The following is a 14,860-nucleotide window of genomic DNA, read 5'->3' as shown; positions in this document are numbered from 1 at the left end:
TCCATTGCTTTTCAAAAAGAGTGGAAGGGAGAGAGAGAGAAAAAAAAACATGGATGTGAAAGAGACATATCGATTGGTTGCCTCCCATACATGCCCCAGCCAGGGCTGGGGATCGAGCCTGCAACTGAGGTACGTGCTCTTGGTCAGAATCCAGCCCAGGACCCTTCAGTCTGCAGGCCAAGGCTCTAACCACTGAGTAATACCGGCTAATTTCACTTATTTTTGAATAGTATATGAATATAATTGTACTGTATACTCCTTTTTGGCTTCTTTATTCCAATATTATGTTTGTAAGCTTCATCCACGTTGTCACTTATTGTGGTAGTTTGTTTATTTACATTGCTGTATAATATTTAATTGTATGAATCTAAAACTATATTTATCTACTGTAAGTCTGAGGGACATCTATATTGTTTCTAAATTTTAGTTATTATTAATTTTCCCTGATGATTGATGAATATGTCTTTTGGTGCAAATATGTACACATTTATGCTAGATATGTACTTTAATATATAATTACTGGATCTTAGGTATGTGAGTATTCAACTTTAGTCAATACTGCAAATGGTTTTACACAGTGATTTGTACAAATTTTCTCTCCTACCACCAATGCATGACAGTTTCCATCATTCTACATCCTTGCCAATATTTGATGCTGACAGTCTTTTAGACTTTCAATTTTGGACATTATGTTGGGATTTAGTAGTTTCCATTTTTTTCTTTCATAATCTATGAAGTTGAATACTCAAATATTTATTGAAAACTTAGATAATTAAATATTTTGCCCATTTTTCTATTGAATTACCCATCTTCCAGTAATTATTTGAGGAAATGCTTTGTATATTTTTCTTTTAATGAAATTTTTTTTTTTTAATTTTAATGCAGTCTCTTTTTTGTCTCTGCTCATTGTTTTTTGGGTCCTGTTTAAGAATTCCTCACCAACCTTTATTTAAATTAAATATTAAACTTCCTTTGTTCCCATGCATAATTTCATTGCATTACCTTTCACCTTTGAATCTATAATTCATCTGCATACTGTTCGGTAAGGGTCAATATTCATTTTTTTCTAATGTATAACCAGTTGATCCAGCACATTTTGTTGAGAGATTGTCCTTGCTCCAACTTCTCTGCAGTGTCAACTTTGTCAACTATCAGGTGTTACGTAAATATGGGTCAGGCCCTGGCCAGTGTTACTCGGTGGTTAGAGCATCAGCCTGCACACTGGAGTGTCGCAGGTTCGATTCCCAGTCAGGGGCACAGACCTGGGTTGCAGGTTGGATCCCTGACCTGGTAGGGGTGCATGTGGGAGGCAACCAATCGATGTGTCTCTCTCACATTGATGTTTCTCTCTCTCCTTTCTCTCTCTCCTTCTCCCTCCTCCCTTCCACTTTCTGTAAAAATCAATTGGAAAAAATATATATCCTCACTCCTTGCATGAGGATTAAAAAATAAAAGTAAATATGGGTCAGTTTCTGTACTATGTTGTTTTTCATAGGTTTATTTGTTTAATCCCTGAGCCAGTACCACACTTTCTTAATTATAGTAGTCTTATAAAAAGTCATCATATTTGATAGTGAAAAGTTTGTTCTTCAATATTAGTTTGGTTATTCTTGAACTTTTAAAATTATAGATAAATTGAGGAATTATTATCTTTGCATATAGATGCTAAAATTTTGAGTGGGATTCCAGAAGATTAACATATTTATAGTAAATATGTCATTTCTATGACTGTTTCTCAATAAGTGTCTCAGAATAATAGTTTGAAAGTTGTGCATGGATGTTACATTATTAAGAGAATTCAGCTTACTGTGAATAATTTATTTCAATAAGTTTATGTTTTAATATTAACTTAAATGATTTTATTTATATTATGTATGGATGGTCTATAGAAGTACAATTGACTTTTAGATATTGAACTTGCATTCAACAAAACTGCTAAATTCTCTTAATTCTAATATTTATTTATAAATTATATTAGAATCTTTACTTAACACAATCATGACCAACTGCAGACAGTAAGAGTTTGTTTTCCTTCCCAATCCTGTTTTTTTCATCCTCATTTACTGCAAAGGCTACTCCTCATTGAATAGCAATGGCAATTGCAGACGTTTTCTCCATCTCAATCTCAGGGGAAAACCTTTCATTATTTGTTTTCACTTTCTTTCTGTAAATGCCTTTAATTCACCCTCACTACAAAAGATATTTTCACTGCATATAGAATTTGAGGTTTGCAGTTATTTTTAGTTAGCAAATTAACCTGTTGTTTCACTATCATCTAGCTTCCATCACTACTTTTGAGAAATCAGCTGTCAGTATGACATTCTTTATACGTGACCCTTTTTTCTCTATGGCTGCTTTCTAATTTTTCTCTTTGTTTTACGTAAGCTTCAATATGAAGTACTTAGGTTTGGATCTTTACATTTTTATTCTCTTGGAAGTTATTGGCATTCTTAAATTTATTACGTAATATCTTAAATTAGCTCTGGGTTATTTTCACGTATTAGTTTTTCAGACGTTTCTCTTCTCGTCTTTCTGTCCACCTGCAGTTCTGATTATCAGATGTGATATTTCCATTTCAGCACCCTTGTCTCCCGGTGTTGCTTTATAGTTCCCCACTTTTCATTTTTGTGCTGCATTCTAGGACCTATCTTCAGCAGGTTCATTTCTTCCATTGTGACTAAGTTGCTGTTGAACCCATTCACAGAGACTTAACATGACTCTCTTTTTAGTTTCTAGATGTTTAGCTATATGGTTCATTTCTAAAAGGTCTACATGACTTTATACTTTCCTCTTTCACCAAGATAATTTTAAGTTTTTAAAATTTATTTAAACATAATAAGTACTACCTTTTTTTTTTTTTTATCTGATCTAATAATCCCAATACCTGAACTTATTACAAATGTTTCTGGTAAGAATTGTTTCTGTTAATGGCATTCATGGTATTTTTTTTCCTTGTTCATTATCTTTGCATGTAGCTCATTTACTTTCAAAAATTACGTGAGAATAATTTCATACATAGAATAACGAAGAGGCTTAGTTTATTTCTGCAAAGGGTCTAGGGGCATAAATAGTCTAGGATCACTGTAAATTAATTAATAAAATCCCAGAGAAGAGGTATGAATTTTAGTTATTTAAAATAACTTTATTTTAAATATTAATTAATTTTTAATTAATTTTAATAAACTAATATTCATACCTTTTCTCTGGATATTTAGTCTATGTGCATCTGAAGACAAATCCACAAAAGCCTTGGTTATCAATAAAGCAACACTCATCGAATTCTCCTGTGTGTGGGAGTGGGGAAAGGCTCTGCTTCTGGTTCAGCCTTACTGTGAAACAAGTTCTGCACATGACTGCAACTTCTGCAGGGCAAGAACGCCCATTGTGGCCATGCCCCACGGAATTCCTCTTTAATGAGGGCAGAATCGCATATTCTGCTAATACTCCTCCAAGTTCAGCGGGCTGTAGGATTTTATTTCTAGTTCTTCATCCCCAAGATTATTAAAACTGAATTGGGGAACCCGTTATTTCAATTTATGACAATAGAGCCACTGGCCATAATTTTGTAGTCTTTAGAAAATTCTTGGTAGGATTCTTAGAAGCATGGCCTGGAGAACTGAAAGTCTTCTATCTCATTCAAAATGCTCAGTGGGACAGATGAACTGGGTCCTTATTGAGGCAATTCTTATAATCAGGTGAAGTCAAGAATTGGTTATTGCCCTCAATCGGATGCCTTGCTGGAATACTTGACTGGTCGGGAAATAATGATCATGTATGCCAGATTATGGGGAGTCTCTGAGCCCCAGATTCAGCTATATGTGAGCAAATGGTTGAATTCACTGCAACTGGAGTCCCATGCTGACAGGATTATCAAAACCTACAGGTGAGTCATTATGCTGACCTTTTTGTTGCTGCTGCTGTTGTGTGCTTCCCTAGATTTCTGATGTCTGAAATAAATGCCCACAGCACCACCTCATTCCCTTTATCACACAATTAATTGTGACGCTATCCCATGAGTTGCTAGGTTAAAATGCAGTAATAAGACAGATCGATGTGGTTCCTTTACAGAGATGAAACTCAAATTCCTACTTATGTTTGAACTGTAGCCTCTGATTCTCAAAGGGGAGCATCTTATTATTCCTAGTGTCCATATGGTTCTTTGTTTTCCAAGCAAAAAGGGATGTAGACCCTGTAAATTACGGTGGGATTTATGTACCTGGAAAATCATGACACCCTAAGAACTAGTAAATAAATGTCGCTGATAATACTGCTAAAATCAGTTACATGAAAGTCACTCCTCTACATTTCAAATGAAAAAGTAATTGATACATACCCCTGTCCTTGAGCCTGCTACCTTGGTGAAGCCACATTTAACCAGCGCTGTGGATATCCATGTTAAGTACTTGCTGAGACGCTCAACATTTGAAACGCTTGTGCTAACACTGTCCTGTAAGTAACTGATTTGTGCCCCCCCCCCCCCCCTTCCCGCATTCCCTTTCCTTCTATGACCATGAAGCGGAGGAAACAAACGCAGGCTGAGTACTGCTATCGCCCTGATGGGAAACCCCGCCGTCATTTTGCTGGACGAGCCCACAACGGGCATGGACCCGGTGGCCCGGCGCCTGCTCTGGGATGCTGTGATGCAGGAGCGGGACAGCGGGAAGGCCATCGTTATAACCTCCCACAGGTGCGGCCGTTGGCAGGCTGGGAGGGGAGGAAGCAGGCGTTGCCGTGGTTGCACGAGAGAATTATTTGGGGCTAGAAACATTGGACAGCAAACTTGCCTGAGAATGTGAGTTCCTCGGTAACCCTAATCAGTGGAGCAGCCAAGAACCCATTAGGTTAAGTAGCCAAGAGTGGTGAGTGGACAAGGGGTGCAGGTGTTCCCCGTGAGGGTTCCTACTTTCTGCATCGTTTGAAAAATTTCCACTTCTCAGCTGTGGGCTTTAGGATTGGCAAGTTCCACTTCCCTTTGAAAATAGAATCACAAAACCCTGCAGTATAGAAGGTCCTCCCAACAGAGAGCTTTTCCGTTTTGCATTGTTTGCATCTTGCTTTGCTAGAATGGAGGAATGTGACGCCTATTGCACGAGGCTGGCCATCATGGTGCAGGGAAAGTTCATGTGCCTGGGCAGCCCTCAGCACCTCAAGAACAAGTACGGCAGCAGTTACATCGTGAAGATCAAGGCCAAGGCTGATATGCAGGAGCACAAATTAAACGACTTAAAAAACTTCTTCACAATAACGTTCCCAGGTAAAGTAGATTGGGCTCACTCTGCTCAAGACGTGTAAGTCATATTTATTATTCTCACTGTGCATATTCAGTAACTTTTCTGTGGATTATCAATATTTATCAACTTCCACACTGAGTTCCTTTTGGGACCCTTGTTTCTACAACTTCTGGTATCTGGTTATGCTGAGAAATTTTGCACACACACACAAAAATTAGGTTCACGCTAAGCTCCCGCATCACTTTAATAAGATTTGGATCTCTTCTGTCCATGTCAATTCTATCTCTAGTCATAATTTCCAACATAATTCCCAATTATTTTTGCACAACATCCATGCCAAGCTTGGCGGCTTTGGTCCTCCGCTGAGCATAACTCTGGCCGTTCGATCTCAGCCAGGACACGCGACACAGAAGGAGAACCGCTAAGCTTTTCCCTCCTCTCGAGAACAGATCTGCTTCTGTCACCTAAAACCAGTAAGCCTCGCTCTGCCTGCACGGTACAATACCAGAGATGGGGACTCTTTCTGTCCTTTACTGCTTTTCCCTACACATAAAGCAGGGGCATAGCAAGGCTTTCAATACTGACTTTTTACCTTAGTTTCCAATTTGCTGGGTTGAGCAAAATACCATAGCAGTTCCCATTATGTGTCAGCCTGAGGAGCTAGACGTTTATCTGTAGGTGAGGGAAAATAGTATGATGAATTACACAGTAAGCATGGAGACCAGAAAACCGGTAAGAAATGGATGGCAGAGCAGATGTGGAGAACAGGTGCATGGGAAAACAATTCCTCACTGCTGGGCATAGGCAATGTGATGTGCCTGTGACACGTGCAAGGGGATATGTCCGTTAAGTCCATTCGCTTAGGTACTCATTCAGCAAATATTTTTGAATACTTACTCTATCAGAGTTCTGTTTCATGGGGCCCCTAAGTCACTGCAAAAAGAAGCTGTGACCAGAAAACCTCTTTTACTGTGAGCTGTCCTAGCAACTTGCTCTTCTCCTGAAGGAAACACTAAATTCTAACCCAAGGCCTAACCTTGACAATGTGACACAGAATGTGTCCTTTAATGGAAATGTGGGTTAGAGGCACAGTCTCAACTTGAAGGTGCTTGTTGCCAAGTTCTTCCTCACAATATTCTTAAACAAGCAGCCATTTATATATGACAGAATCAAAAAGGAACTAATATGGAGCCTATACCTAAATAATGATTTTTAAGGGAATAAATAAATATTACAAACAAAATTCATCTAGAATATATATTTTAAAAAGGACTTACCAAAGTAATGAGAATATTTAGGGCAAATGATTCTACATAATCTCAAGAAAAATTAAGTAACCATTTCTTTTTTTAAATGCACAAGTAAGATGACTTTGTTTCTGCCTTATGGAAGACTGTATACTCTGAAAGGCCATCCTGGTGAAATAAAACAAGAACTTGGTAGAAATTAAACAACTACATCTTAATGTGAGAACTATCTCAGAAACAAAAGTCAGACAACACTTTTTTTTCTTTTTTAAATATATCTTTATTGATTTCAGAGAGGGGAAGGGAGAGGGAGAGAGAGAGATACATCAATGATGAGAGAGTCATTGATCGGCTGCCTCCTGCACGCCCCCTGCTGGGGATCGAGCCCGCAACCCGGGCATGTGCCCCGACCAGGAATCGAACCGTGATCTCCTGGATCCCAGGTCGATGCTCAACTGCTGAGCCATGCCGGTCGGGTCAGACGAATCTTTTTAACAACCAAAAAAGAAAACAGGAAAAAAAGAATAAAAAAAAGTAAAGGGAAAGGAAACAGTGAGCTGTAAGAAAATGCAAATCCTAGAAGCGAATACCATTGTCAGCACTGGTATCAGTGATGAAGCTCTGGACCCTCCAGGTTGGGGAGCTCGTGCTGAGACTGCCATGTGAAGAGGGCCCTCTAATGGGTGGTCAGTGGCATCCTCTAATTCCAAGCAGGAGCACACAGTTCTCTGGAGGAAAGCATCCCTCATTCAGGTTTGGAGTGGGGAGAAACACAGGAGGCAGATAGCAGAAAGTACCAGAGAAAGGTCTACACTGAGAAGCCATATTATTTAATACATCCCACAACACTCTGAAGAAGGAACCCTACAGTACAAAATCCTAAAGCTAAGGAAGTTTTTCTGGGGTCCAAGATGGGAGATTCCTACCAAATCTATAGCTACATATGGAACAATTTCTGCTGAAACAGACTGAAAACTAACTGAGAAGCTTTTTCCACAACAGGGGATAAAAGGGTCACATGGAGATGGGTAGGAGAGGCAGAGACACAGTCTCACCCAAAACCCCACCCCTCTGTGGCAACTCCACGACAGGAAGGGATCTCAGTGCATCAGAGCTCTCCGAGAAGCAGAGGTTTGAGCCCCACATCAAGTGCCCCAACCTTGGGACCTGCATGGAAGAGATGAGGCCCTCCAAAACATTTTACTTTGGAAACCACTAAGGCTTAGGCCTAGGCGTTGGGGAGCTGGGGTCTGTGGGATCTCAGATACTCCTTTTGAGGACATAACATGTCCCAGTACCCGGTACAGAGGCAGCAGCAGTTTGAGTGGTACCTGGATTATGTGTGAAAATTTAGTTGCTAATCTTAAAGCATCTACTGGAGGGTGGGGGACCAGCTGGGATTTTCTCAGGTAGTGGAGGTGCTGCAAGGTGTCATTTTTGTGCTCTCCCTGACCACTCTCCCGCAGCTTCGCTGAGGCTGTCAGTTCAGCCCACACCGAAGACGTGCCTTGACCATGCTGCCTGATGACCAGAGGAGCTTGTGGTCCTGGGCCCCTAGCACTGTGACAATCAGAAAGCGAGTGTTGGGCAGGTGACCAGATCCACGGCACTGCGCAGAGAGCAGACTGACACTGCCCCCTCCCCACCCTCGGTCTGCCTATGAAAAAAGATTTCTTTAGTTATCCTGGAGGCTCCAACCTGAGGACAGGCTTCAGGTTTGCCACGTATCCGGAGGCTATAGAGGTGCTTAGGGAATGAGCAGGGAGACACCATCTTTGCACCCTCCCTTGGCCTCACCACAGCTCACTGGTTTCTCCCAGAAAGGAACTTACACACTCATCTGAAGCCCCGACATTTTGCAGTTGTCACTCAGAAGTCACTTCCAGATGCCCTGGCCTGGAGGTCAGCAGTGTTGGCCATCGCAGCCCCACCGGACTGGATTTGCATACTTTAAAAGCTGCCGCCTGAGGATCTGGCTTCCAAGCAGCCTGGAACGAGGTGCTGGCTGGGGTCACTCCCTTTGGAACCTGGACAGGAGTTGGCTCACTCTCAACAACTGAGGCCTCTCAAGGATACATCAAGCTACTTAGATAATCACAAAGGTTTGGAGAAAAGAGCTAGGGCAAGGTTGAATGACAAGGTTTATCTCCTACACAAGGCCACTCCTCGAATGAAAGATGTCCCTATTTTGCCTAATACATAGAAACAAGCACAGAGAGTGAAGCAAAATGAGGGGACAACAAGGATGTTCCGAACAAAAGCGGACAAGGGAACCCCAGAAAAAGACCTCGGTGAAATGGAGATTAAAACTCTCACAGTTTCAGTAGCGAAGTAGAAAATAAATTGTGGAATCTTTAGATGCCAGATTATAGTTTAGAAAATAAAATAAATTAAGTATAGCTAGATGCAACCACATAAATGAATCTTACAAACAGTAAATGAAAGAAGCAGAAAGAAAGTGATATATCCATGATTCCATTCACATAAGGTTCAAAAGTAGGAAAACTGCCTAAATTTTTAGGGGTAAGTGCATAGATAGAAAGATTAAGAATGAAATGTCAATAATAATGAAGACACTGGTGATTTTTTCTGGGAGACAGAGGCTGGGAAGTGGCACATGGGACTGTCTGAGTTACTATTACTTGACCTAAATGGGGTGGTTTCATCAGTGTTTACTTTGAATAACTCATTAATCTCTCTGTTTGAAATATTTCACTTGCAAAAAAAGAGCTTTATGTGACCATGGAGACAATATATGCATTAAAATTCATGTTAAGAAAATCCATACATCATTTTAACCATGTGTTTTTTTACTTATCACATTTTAATTCATTAATCCAATTTGCAGTAATCTGCAAACATGCATTAAGTGTAAACATCTCAGTTTGTTCTCAATTAGACATGGTTTCTTACCTATAAAAGAAATAACACAGCTTGACTTGGGGGGTGTTTAGGTATGATTGCCTCTTTCACATGGTGTGTCATCATAGCAAGGAGGCCTTGTCCTGCTCTCCTCCCCAGCAAGCACACTGCACAATCACACTCTACCTCCTCACACAAGCAGACTGAACATCTTCCCAGCTCATACTCTCAGCACCATATTCAGGAATAAAGTCCTGTAGTAACATTAGAATTTCTGAAGGCTTGGCTTCGTTCACTGGGCATGTGAGCCGACATTTTCAGTTGGTGTGTGCCTGCAAGCCAGCCCTCAATTACTATGAACTTCACATCCTAAGGTTATTTCGTCAGGAATAAATCAGCTGAGAGGAATTAACCATGTCATATAAACCAAAGAGAATGGGTTATTTGATCATGTCCCCTTTTGTCATAATGGTGTCTATTCATAGTTACATATAATTAAGTAGATGTAGCAGTATTTTGACAATTTAAAATTAACATCTATCCTATGTATAATATATTGACTTTTTTTAGGTAGCGAATTAAAGCAGGAGAACCACGGGATCCTTAGCTACTACATTCCCAGCAAGGACAACAGCTGGGCAAAGGTGACTACAGAAACCATGCCATTCTAACATCACAGGTTAAGAGAGCACTAATGATGGGGAAATATTTGCTATTCGGGCATGTGTAATGAGAGCCTGATGTAGGAGCAGAGACTTTAGGTTACTTTTCGACACTCTACATTTAAACTGCTTCGATTTCTGCTCCCTAAATCCCATTATTCACCCACGCCCATCAAGAGAATGGGAACAAAGATCCCCCTGTCGGTTTCTCTACGATCTGTTCCACCTTTTCCCTCATCTCCCCTCTGTGCCTTTCCCCCTCCGGCTTTAACTCTGCAGCAGCTGGAAGCGGAGGAGAGGCTCCTCTCGGTTGGGCTGGAGGGGAAGACTGCAATAGTGACTGTACTTTCCTGTTGTTGAAGGTGTTTGGTATTTTGGAGGAAGCTAAAGAACAATTCGATTTAGAAGATTATTCTGTCAGTCAGATAACACTGGAACAAGTCTTCCTGACCTTTGCTAATGCAGAGAACAAAGGACTTGATGACTACAAAGAGGTGCTATGAGATTCAGTTCCAACCCGTGACCTACGTCTTCTTAGGCTACTCTCTGCTACACCTGGATACATAGAGGGGCATTCCTGTGCCTGTGTGTATATCTTGGTGCAAATATATTTATGTAATAAAGAGTCCCCCAAAAGACCATATGTCCCTTCCTTGTAGATTTACATGGGTGGCCTGTGTATCCAGCATGTGCAAATCTAAAGACATTTGGTGAAATTCACGTTTTCTATCCTAGAAATATGAAAGACCAGCATTTATCTGGGTGGGAACAAGAACCTATTTCTGAGAATTCTAAGTCAACAGAAACATCCAGAAATGATGGAGCTGTTAGATGGGACAGCTCGAAGAGCATGAGATTTCTTTTTAAGTTGAGTTATGAATAAGAGAAGCATTATGCTGGAGCAAACCATCATCTTTCCCATGGATACACACACACACAGATACACCAATTTTATACCAAACATAATCGAATTAAAATAAATATCAAAATTTAAGGGGCAAATAGGGTTATTTCCAAAATTCAAACCAAGATTTTACATTCGTAAGATGATGTTTGTCCCAAGACCATTTAGGGTCCAAGGACATAAGCAAAAACATTCTTTGAAAATAGAATGTTTTCCTTCCTATTCTTGCCCACCTCGGATTAAAAAGGAAAGAAGGAGAAATGAGGTTGTTAGGCTGGATAGATACTAAGGCAGGAGATGGGCCTTATGATCACACCCAAGCAGTCCTGAGACCCGCCACGACAAGATTATCAACAGTTACATGGCAATGACAAAGGGGAGCTTGAAACCCTGTATACTAATCCTGATACCAGGGGAGGGGTACCTTGAAACTTGAAACAAAAAGGTGTATAACCCTTACAACCCCAATGGGCAGGGTGCTCAGACTAGATGAGTTTTCTGCTTGTGCTTTGTGTTAAGAGCATTCTTAATAAATTTGCTCGCTTTGCTTCGACACTGCTGTCTCACTCTGAAATCTTTCTTGCCAGCTGACAAGAGCCTAGAAGGGGAGAGGGAGCCCCCTTGGGCTCTGAGGGCTCTCTGGTAAAAAGGTGGAGAGAGAGGGAGACACAGAGCCCTTCTTCTGATTGGTGCTTGGGCAGCTGGAGTCCCCATGAGCAACAGAAGTCTAATAACTTCTCCAAATTACGGGCAGGTGAGCAGACAAGTAGGATGAGCCTTGTTGAATTGCAAGATTTTAAGAGTCCAGGAAGCGCCTCTATTTTGGGATGGTGTGTCCAAGGTTTATAGTCTCAGCAGGATCCTGTGAATAATAACTGATATCCAGAAGCTATTCTCTGTTCTATTGTATTTTACTGTAATATAACTTCCTGTGAGTTCCATTCCTGTACCTGCCATTGATCAACAAGTGATTTCAGTAATTGCAAAATTTGTTTCCCAGGCTAGTCATGTTTCAAAAGGGGGAGAGAAGCTATGTTACTGTCCTGTCGCATCTCGTCTCCCACTTGGTTTCTTCCCCGACCCTTTAAGAAATCCCTTTACTCCTATTGTAAATGAATTAAGTATTATGCGTCAGGCCCTGTACTAAGCACTTGAACTATGGGGGGGGGCGGGGGGGAGCCATAAGGAGGTGAAGAGACTGCTGATGAGCACCCTAAGGCCGAGGGCAGTTACCCAGGGGGAGACGAATCTGAAGGTGCAGTTTGGCCGCTTTGATCGGCCCTAGGCTGGGCCTGTTCGCTCCCGCCAGCAGGAAACACCCTCGGGGCACAGCTTGCCCAGGCTGGACCAGGGGCGCTGGGGCCCCGCCTGGCAAACCGGGAGCGCTTCTGCGGGGTGGTTGGCAGGCTGGTGGCAGCCAGGGGCACCTGCGTGAGTCCCCGCGAAGCCACACGCTTAGTGGTGGGGGGGCGGGGGTCCCCACACCTGCGCCAGGAGCAGCTCAGAGGAAGCGCCCCAGCGCCCCGGAGGCCCCGTCCAGCCCGTCCCTCGGCGCCCTCTTCTGACGAAGCCCGACCTGCGCTCGAGGGCCCGGCCCGGCGCCGGGAGGCGACCCCTGGACACCGACCGCGGGCCGGAATCCGGAGCCTGCGACTCCAACCGTTAGGCTGCGCCCGAGGGGGGGGCGGCGGCCCCGAGGGGCGTCTGCGGACTCGGGGAGCAGGGGCAGGTTTGCAGGTGGGTCCCCCGGGTGGGTCCGGGCAGCGCGGCGGGGGCTTCCTGGAGCGTGGGGGTCACGGGCGGAGGCCCGGGCGGGAGGCCGGGAGGGGGCGCTGCGGGCGGCGGGGCGGGGGCGCGGGCGGGCGGGACCGCAGACCGGCGCCCGGGCTCCGTGCGGTTGGGGAGGGCGTTGGGCGGCGGCGCGCGCCCCCCGCGGGCGGAGGCGGTTGCGCGTTCCGGGGCGAGTCCCGGACCTCCAGACCGTGGTCCCCCGCCGGGCGCCCTGCTCCAGCGGCTGCTCCTCGGCTCCCGGAGGCCGCCCCGCCGCCGCCCTCAGAGCGAAGAGCCCCGAAGTGCGTACTCCCCGCCGCCCGGGAACCCCACCGCCTTCTCTCGCCCCGCCCCGAAACAAACCCCCGAAATACGCGACACTGCCGCTCTGCCCCCGCTGCGTGGCGCCCCGGCCCCGCCCGGCGCGCGGCGCCCGCCTCGGCTGGTCCTCGGCGGACCGTGCGGGCCCGGGCGGCGGGGGAGCGGGCGGCGGGCGGGGGGCGGGCCCCGGGGGTGCGGGCGGCGGGGGAGCGGGCGGCGGGCGGCGGGCGGGGGACGGGCCCCGGGCGGCGGGGGAGCGGGCGGCTGGCGGCGGGCGGGCCCCGGGGGTGCGGGCGGCGGGGGAGCGGGGGGCGGGCCCCGGGCGGCGGGGGAGCGGGCGGCGGGCGGGCCCCGGGGGGGCGGGCGGCGGGGGAGCGGGCGGCTGGCGGCGGGCGGGCCCCGGGGTGCGGGCGGCGGGGGAGCGGGGGGCGGGCCCCGGGCGGCGGGGGAGCGGGCGGCGGGCGGGCCCCGGGGGGGCGGGCGGCGGGGGAGCGGGCGGCTGGCGGCGGGGGAGCGGGCGGCGGGGGGCGGGCCCCGGGCGGCGGGGGAGCGGGCGGCGGGCGGGGGGGAGCGGGCGGCGGGCCGGCCCCGGCGGCGGGGGAGAGGGCAGCTGGCGGCGGGCGGGCCCCGGGGGGCGGGCGGCGCCCCCGGAGCCTCCCGCCGCCCCCGGTCAGCCCCGGTCGGACGGGTGCCCTGAGAGAGCCGGAGAAGTGACCCCGTCGCCTTCCTCTGCGCCACGCCCCAGGGGATGGGTCACTGGATAAGAGAAAATAGTTTAATTCGTTGTTAAAACTATTGGGGTTTTTTTTCTTTTTTCTTTTTTTTTCTTTTTTTAGTCTCCGAAGTCGTCAGAAGTTGTGTTCGCCAGATGCTTGCAGCCTGGCGCTTTGCTTCAGCGGCGCTCGCGGTTTTAAACTCGGAGCCTTCGCGCGAGGAGTGTTTGCTTCGCAGACGCTCAGTGAGCGCTCGGCGCGGGCCGCGGCGGGTCCGGCTGCGCGGGGAGCTTCAGTGCGGTTTCGAAGGAAACCCAATCAAATGGCTCAATTGATAGCTCAGTTGATGTTTTTTTCGTTTCAGATTTAACCCATTGGGATTAATAATTATTCAAAACATATATATTTTGGGGGGGGCACCCTGTATTTTTTATGTCAACCCTTTGTGAGAGCTCTTGTTGGCAAATATCTTCTCCCAGTCAGGTTGGTGGCCTTTCTGTGTGTTTGTTTCGTTGGCATTTTCTTTTGCTCCGCGGAAGCTTTTCAGTCCGCTATAGACCCATTCGTTTACTTGCCTTTATACTTCCCTTGCCTTTGGCGTCAGATTCACCAGAGCCCCCTGACGCCGGGCGCGCGCGGTCAGCGCCTCAGCCTCCTCCGGAGTGGCCTTTCCCAGGCGCGCGGCGCGTCTGGTTGAACGCGTTTCCCTGGGGCTCCCGGCCCCCCGGAGCCGTCCACTGAAGGTGGTTTCTTGTCTTCAGGGCACGTTGTTGGCGTCTTTGTAGAAAATCACCTGCTGACAGGCGTGCGGGTTTGTTTCTGGCTCTCTAGGCCGGTCCATTGATTTGCTTGTGTGTGTGTTTCTTCCCGTAACGTGTTTGGTTGTTGTAGCTCCGGAGCGCAATTTGAAGTCAGGGAGGGACGCCTCCGGCTTCATTCTTCCTTCTCAGGATTGCTCTGGCTGCTCGGGGTCTTTTGTTGTTACATACAAACCCGATTATTTTTTGTTCTATTTCTTTATAAAATGTCCTTGGGATTTTGATGGGGATTTCATTAAATCTCTATATTGCTTTGCGTAATATGCTCATTTTAACTATGTTGATTCTTGCAGTCCATAAACGTGGAATGTCTTTCCATTTCTGTGTGCCTT

At 46.0% G+C, this 14,860-nt stretch overlaps 1 protein-coding gene across 1 annotated transcript in view; it reads left to right on the top strand.

The window, feature by feature from the left end:
- Positions 1 to 14,045, top strand: part of LOC308554460 (phospholipid-transporting ATPase ABCA3-like) — a gene marked incomplete at both ends in the record, with an annotated part of 195,441 nt that extends 181,396 nt beyond the window's left edge. The window contains 7 exons of the mRNA XM_081131700.1: positions 3,696 to 3,883; positions 4,517 to 4,687; positions 5,064 to 5,254; positions 9,911 to 9,984; positions 10,365 to 10,496; positions 12,239 to 12,635; positions 13,834 to 14,045. Coding sequence (XP_080987826.1) covers positions 3,696 to 3,883; positions 4,517 to 4,687; positions 5,064 to 5,254; positions 9,911 to 9,984; positions 10,365 to 10,496; positions 12,239 to 12,635; positions 13,834 to 14,045 — 1,365 coding nt within the window. The remainder of the gene's footprint in view (positions 1 to 3,695; positions 3,884 to 4,516; positions 4,688 to 5,063; positions 5,255 to 9,910; positions 9,985 to 10,364; positions 10,497 to 12,238; positions 12,636 to 13,833) is intronic.
- Positions 14,046 to 14,860: the final 815 nt, after the last annotated feature.

This window comes from Miniopterus schreibersii (assembly GCF_964146895.1).
Source record: "Miniopterus schreibersii genome assembly, chromosome: 3".
NCBI lineage: Eukaryota > Metazoa > Chordata > Mammalia > Chiroptera > Miniopteridae > Miniopterus > Miniopterus schreibersii.
This window is presented reverse-complemented; position numbering and strand designations above follow the sequence as displayed.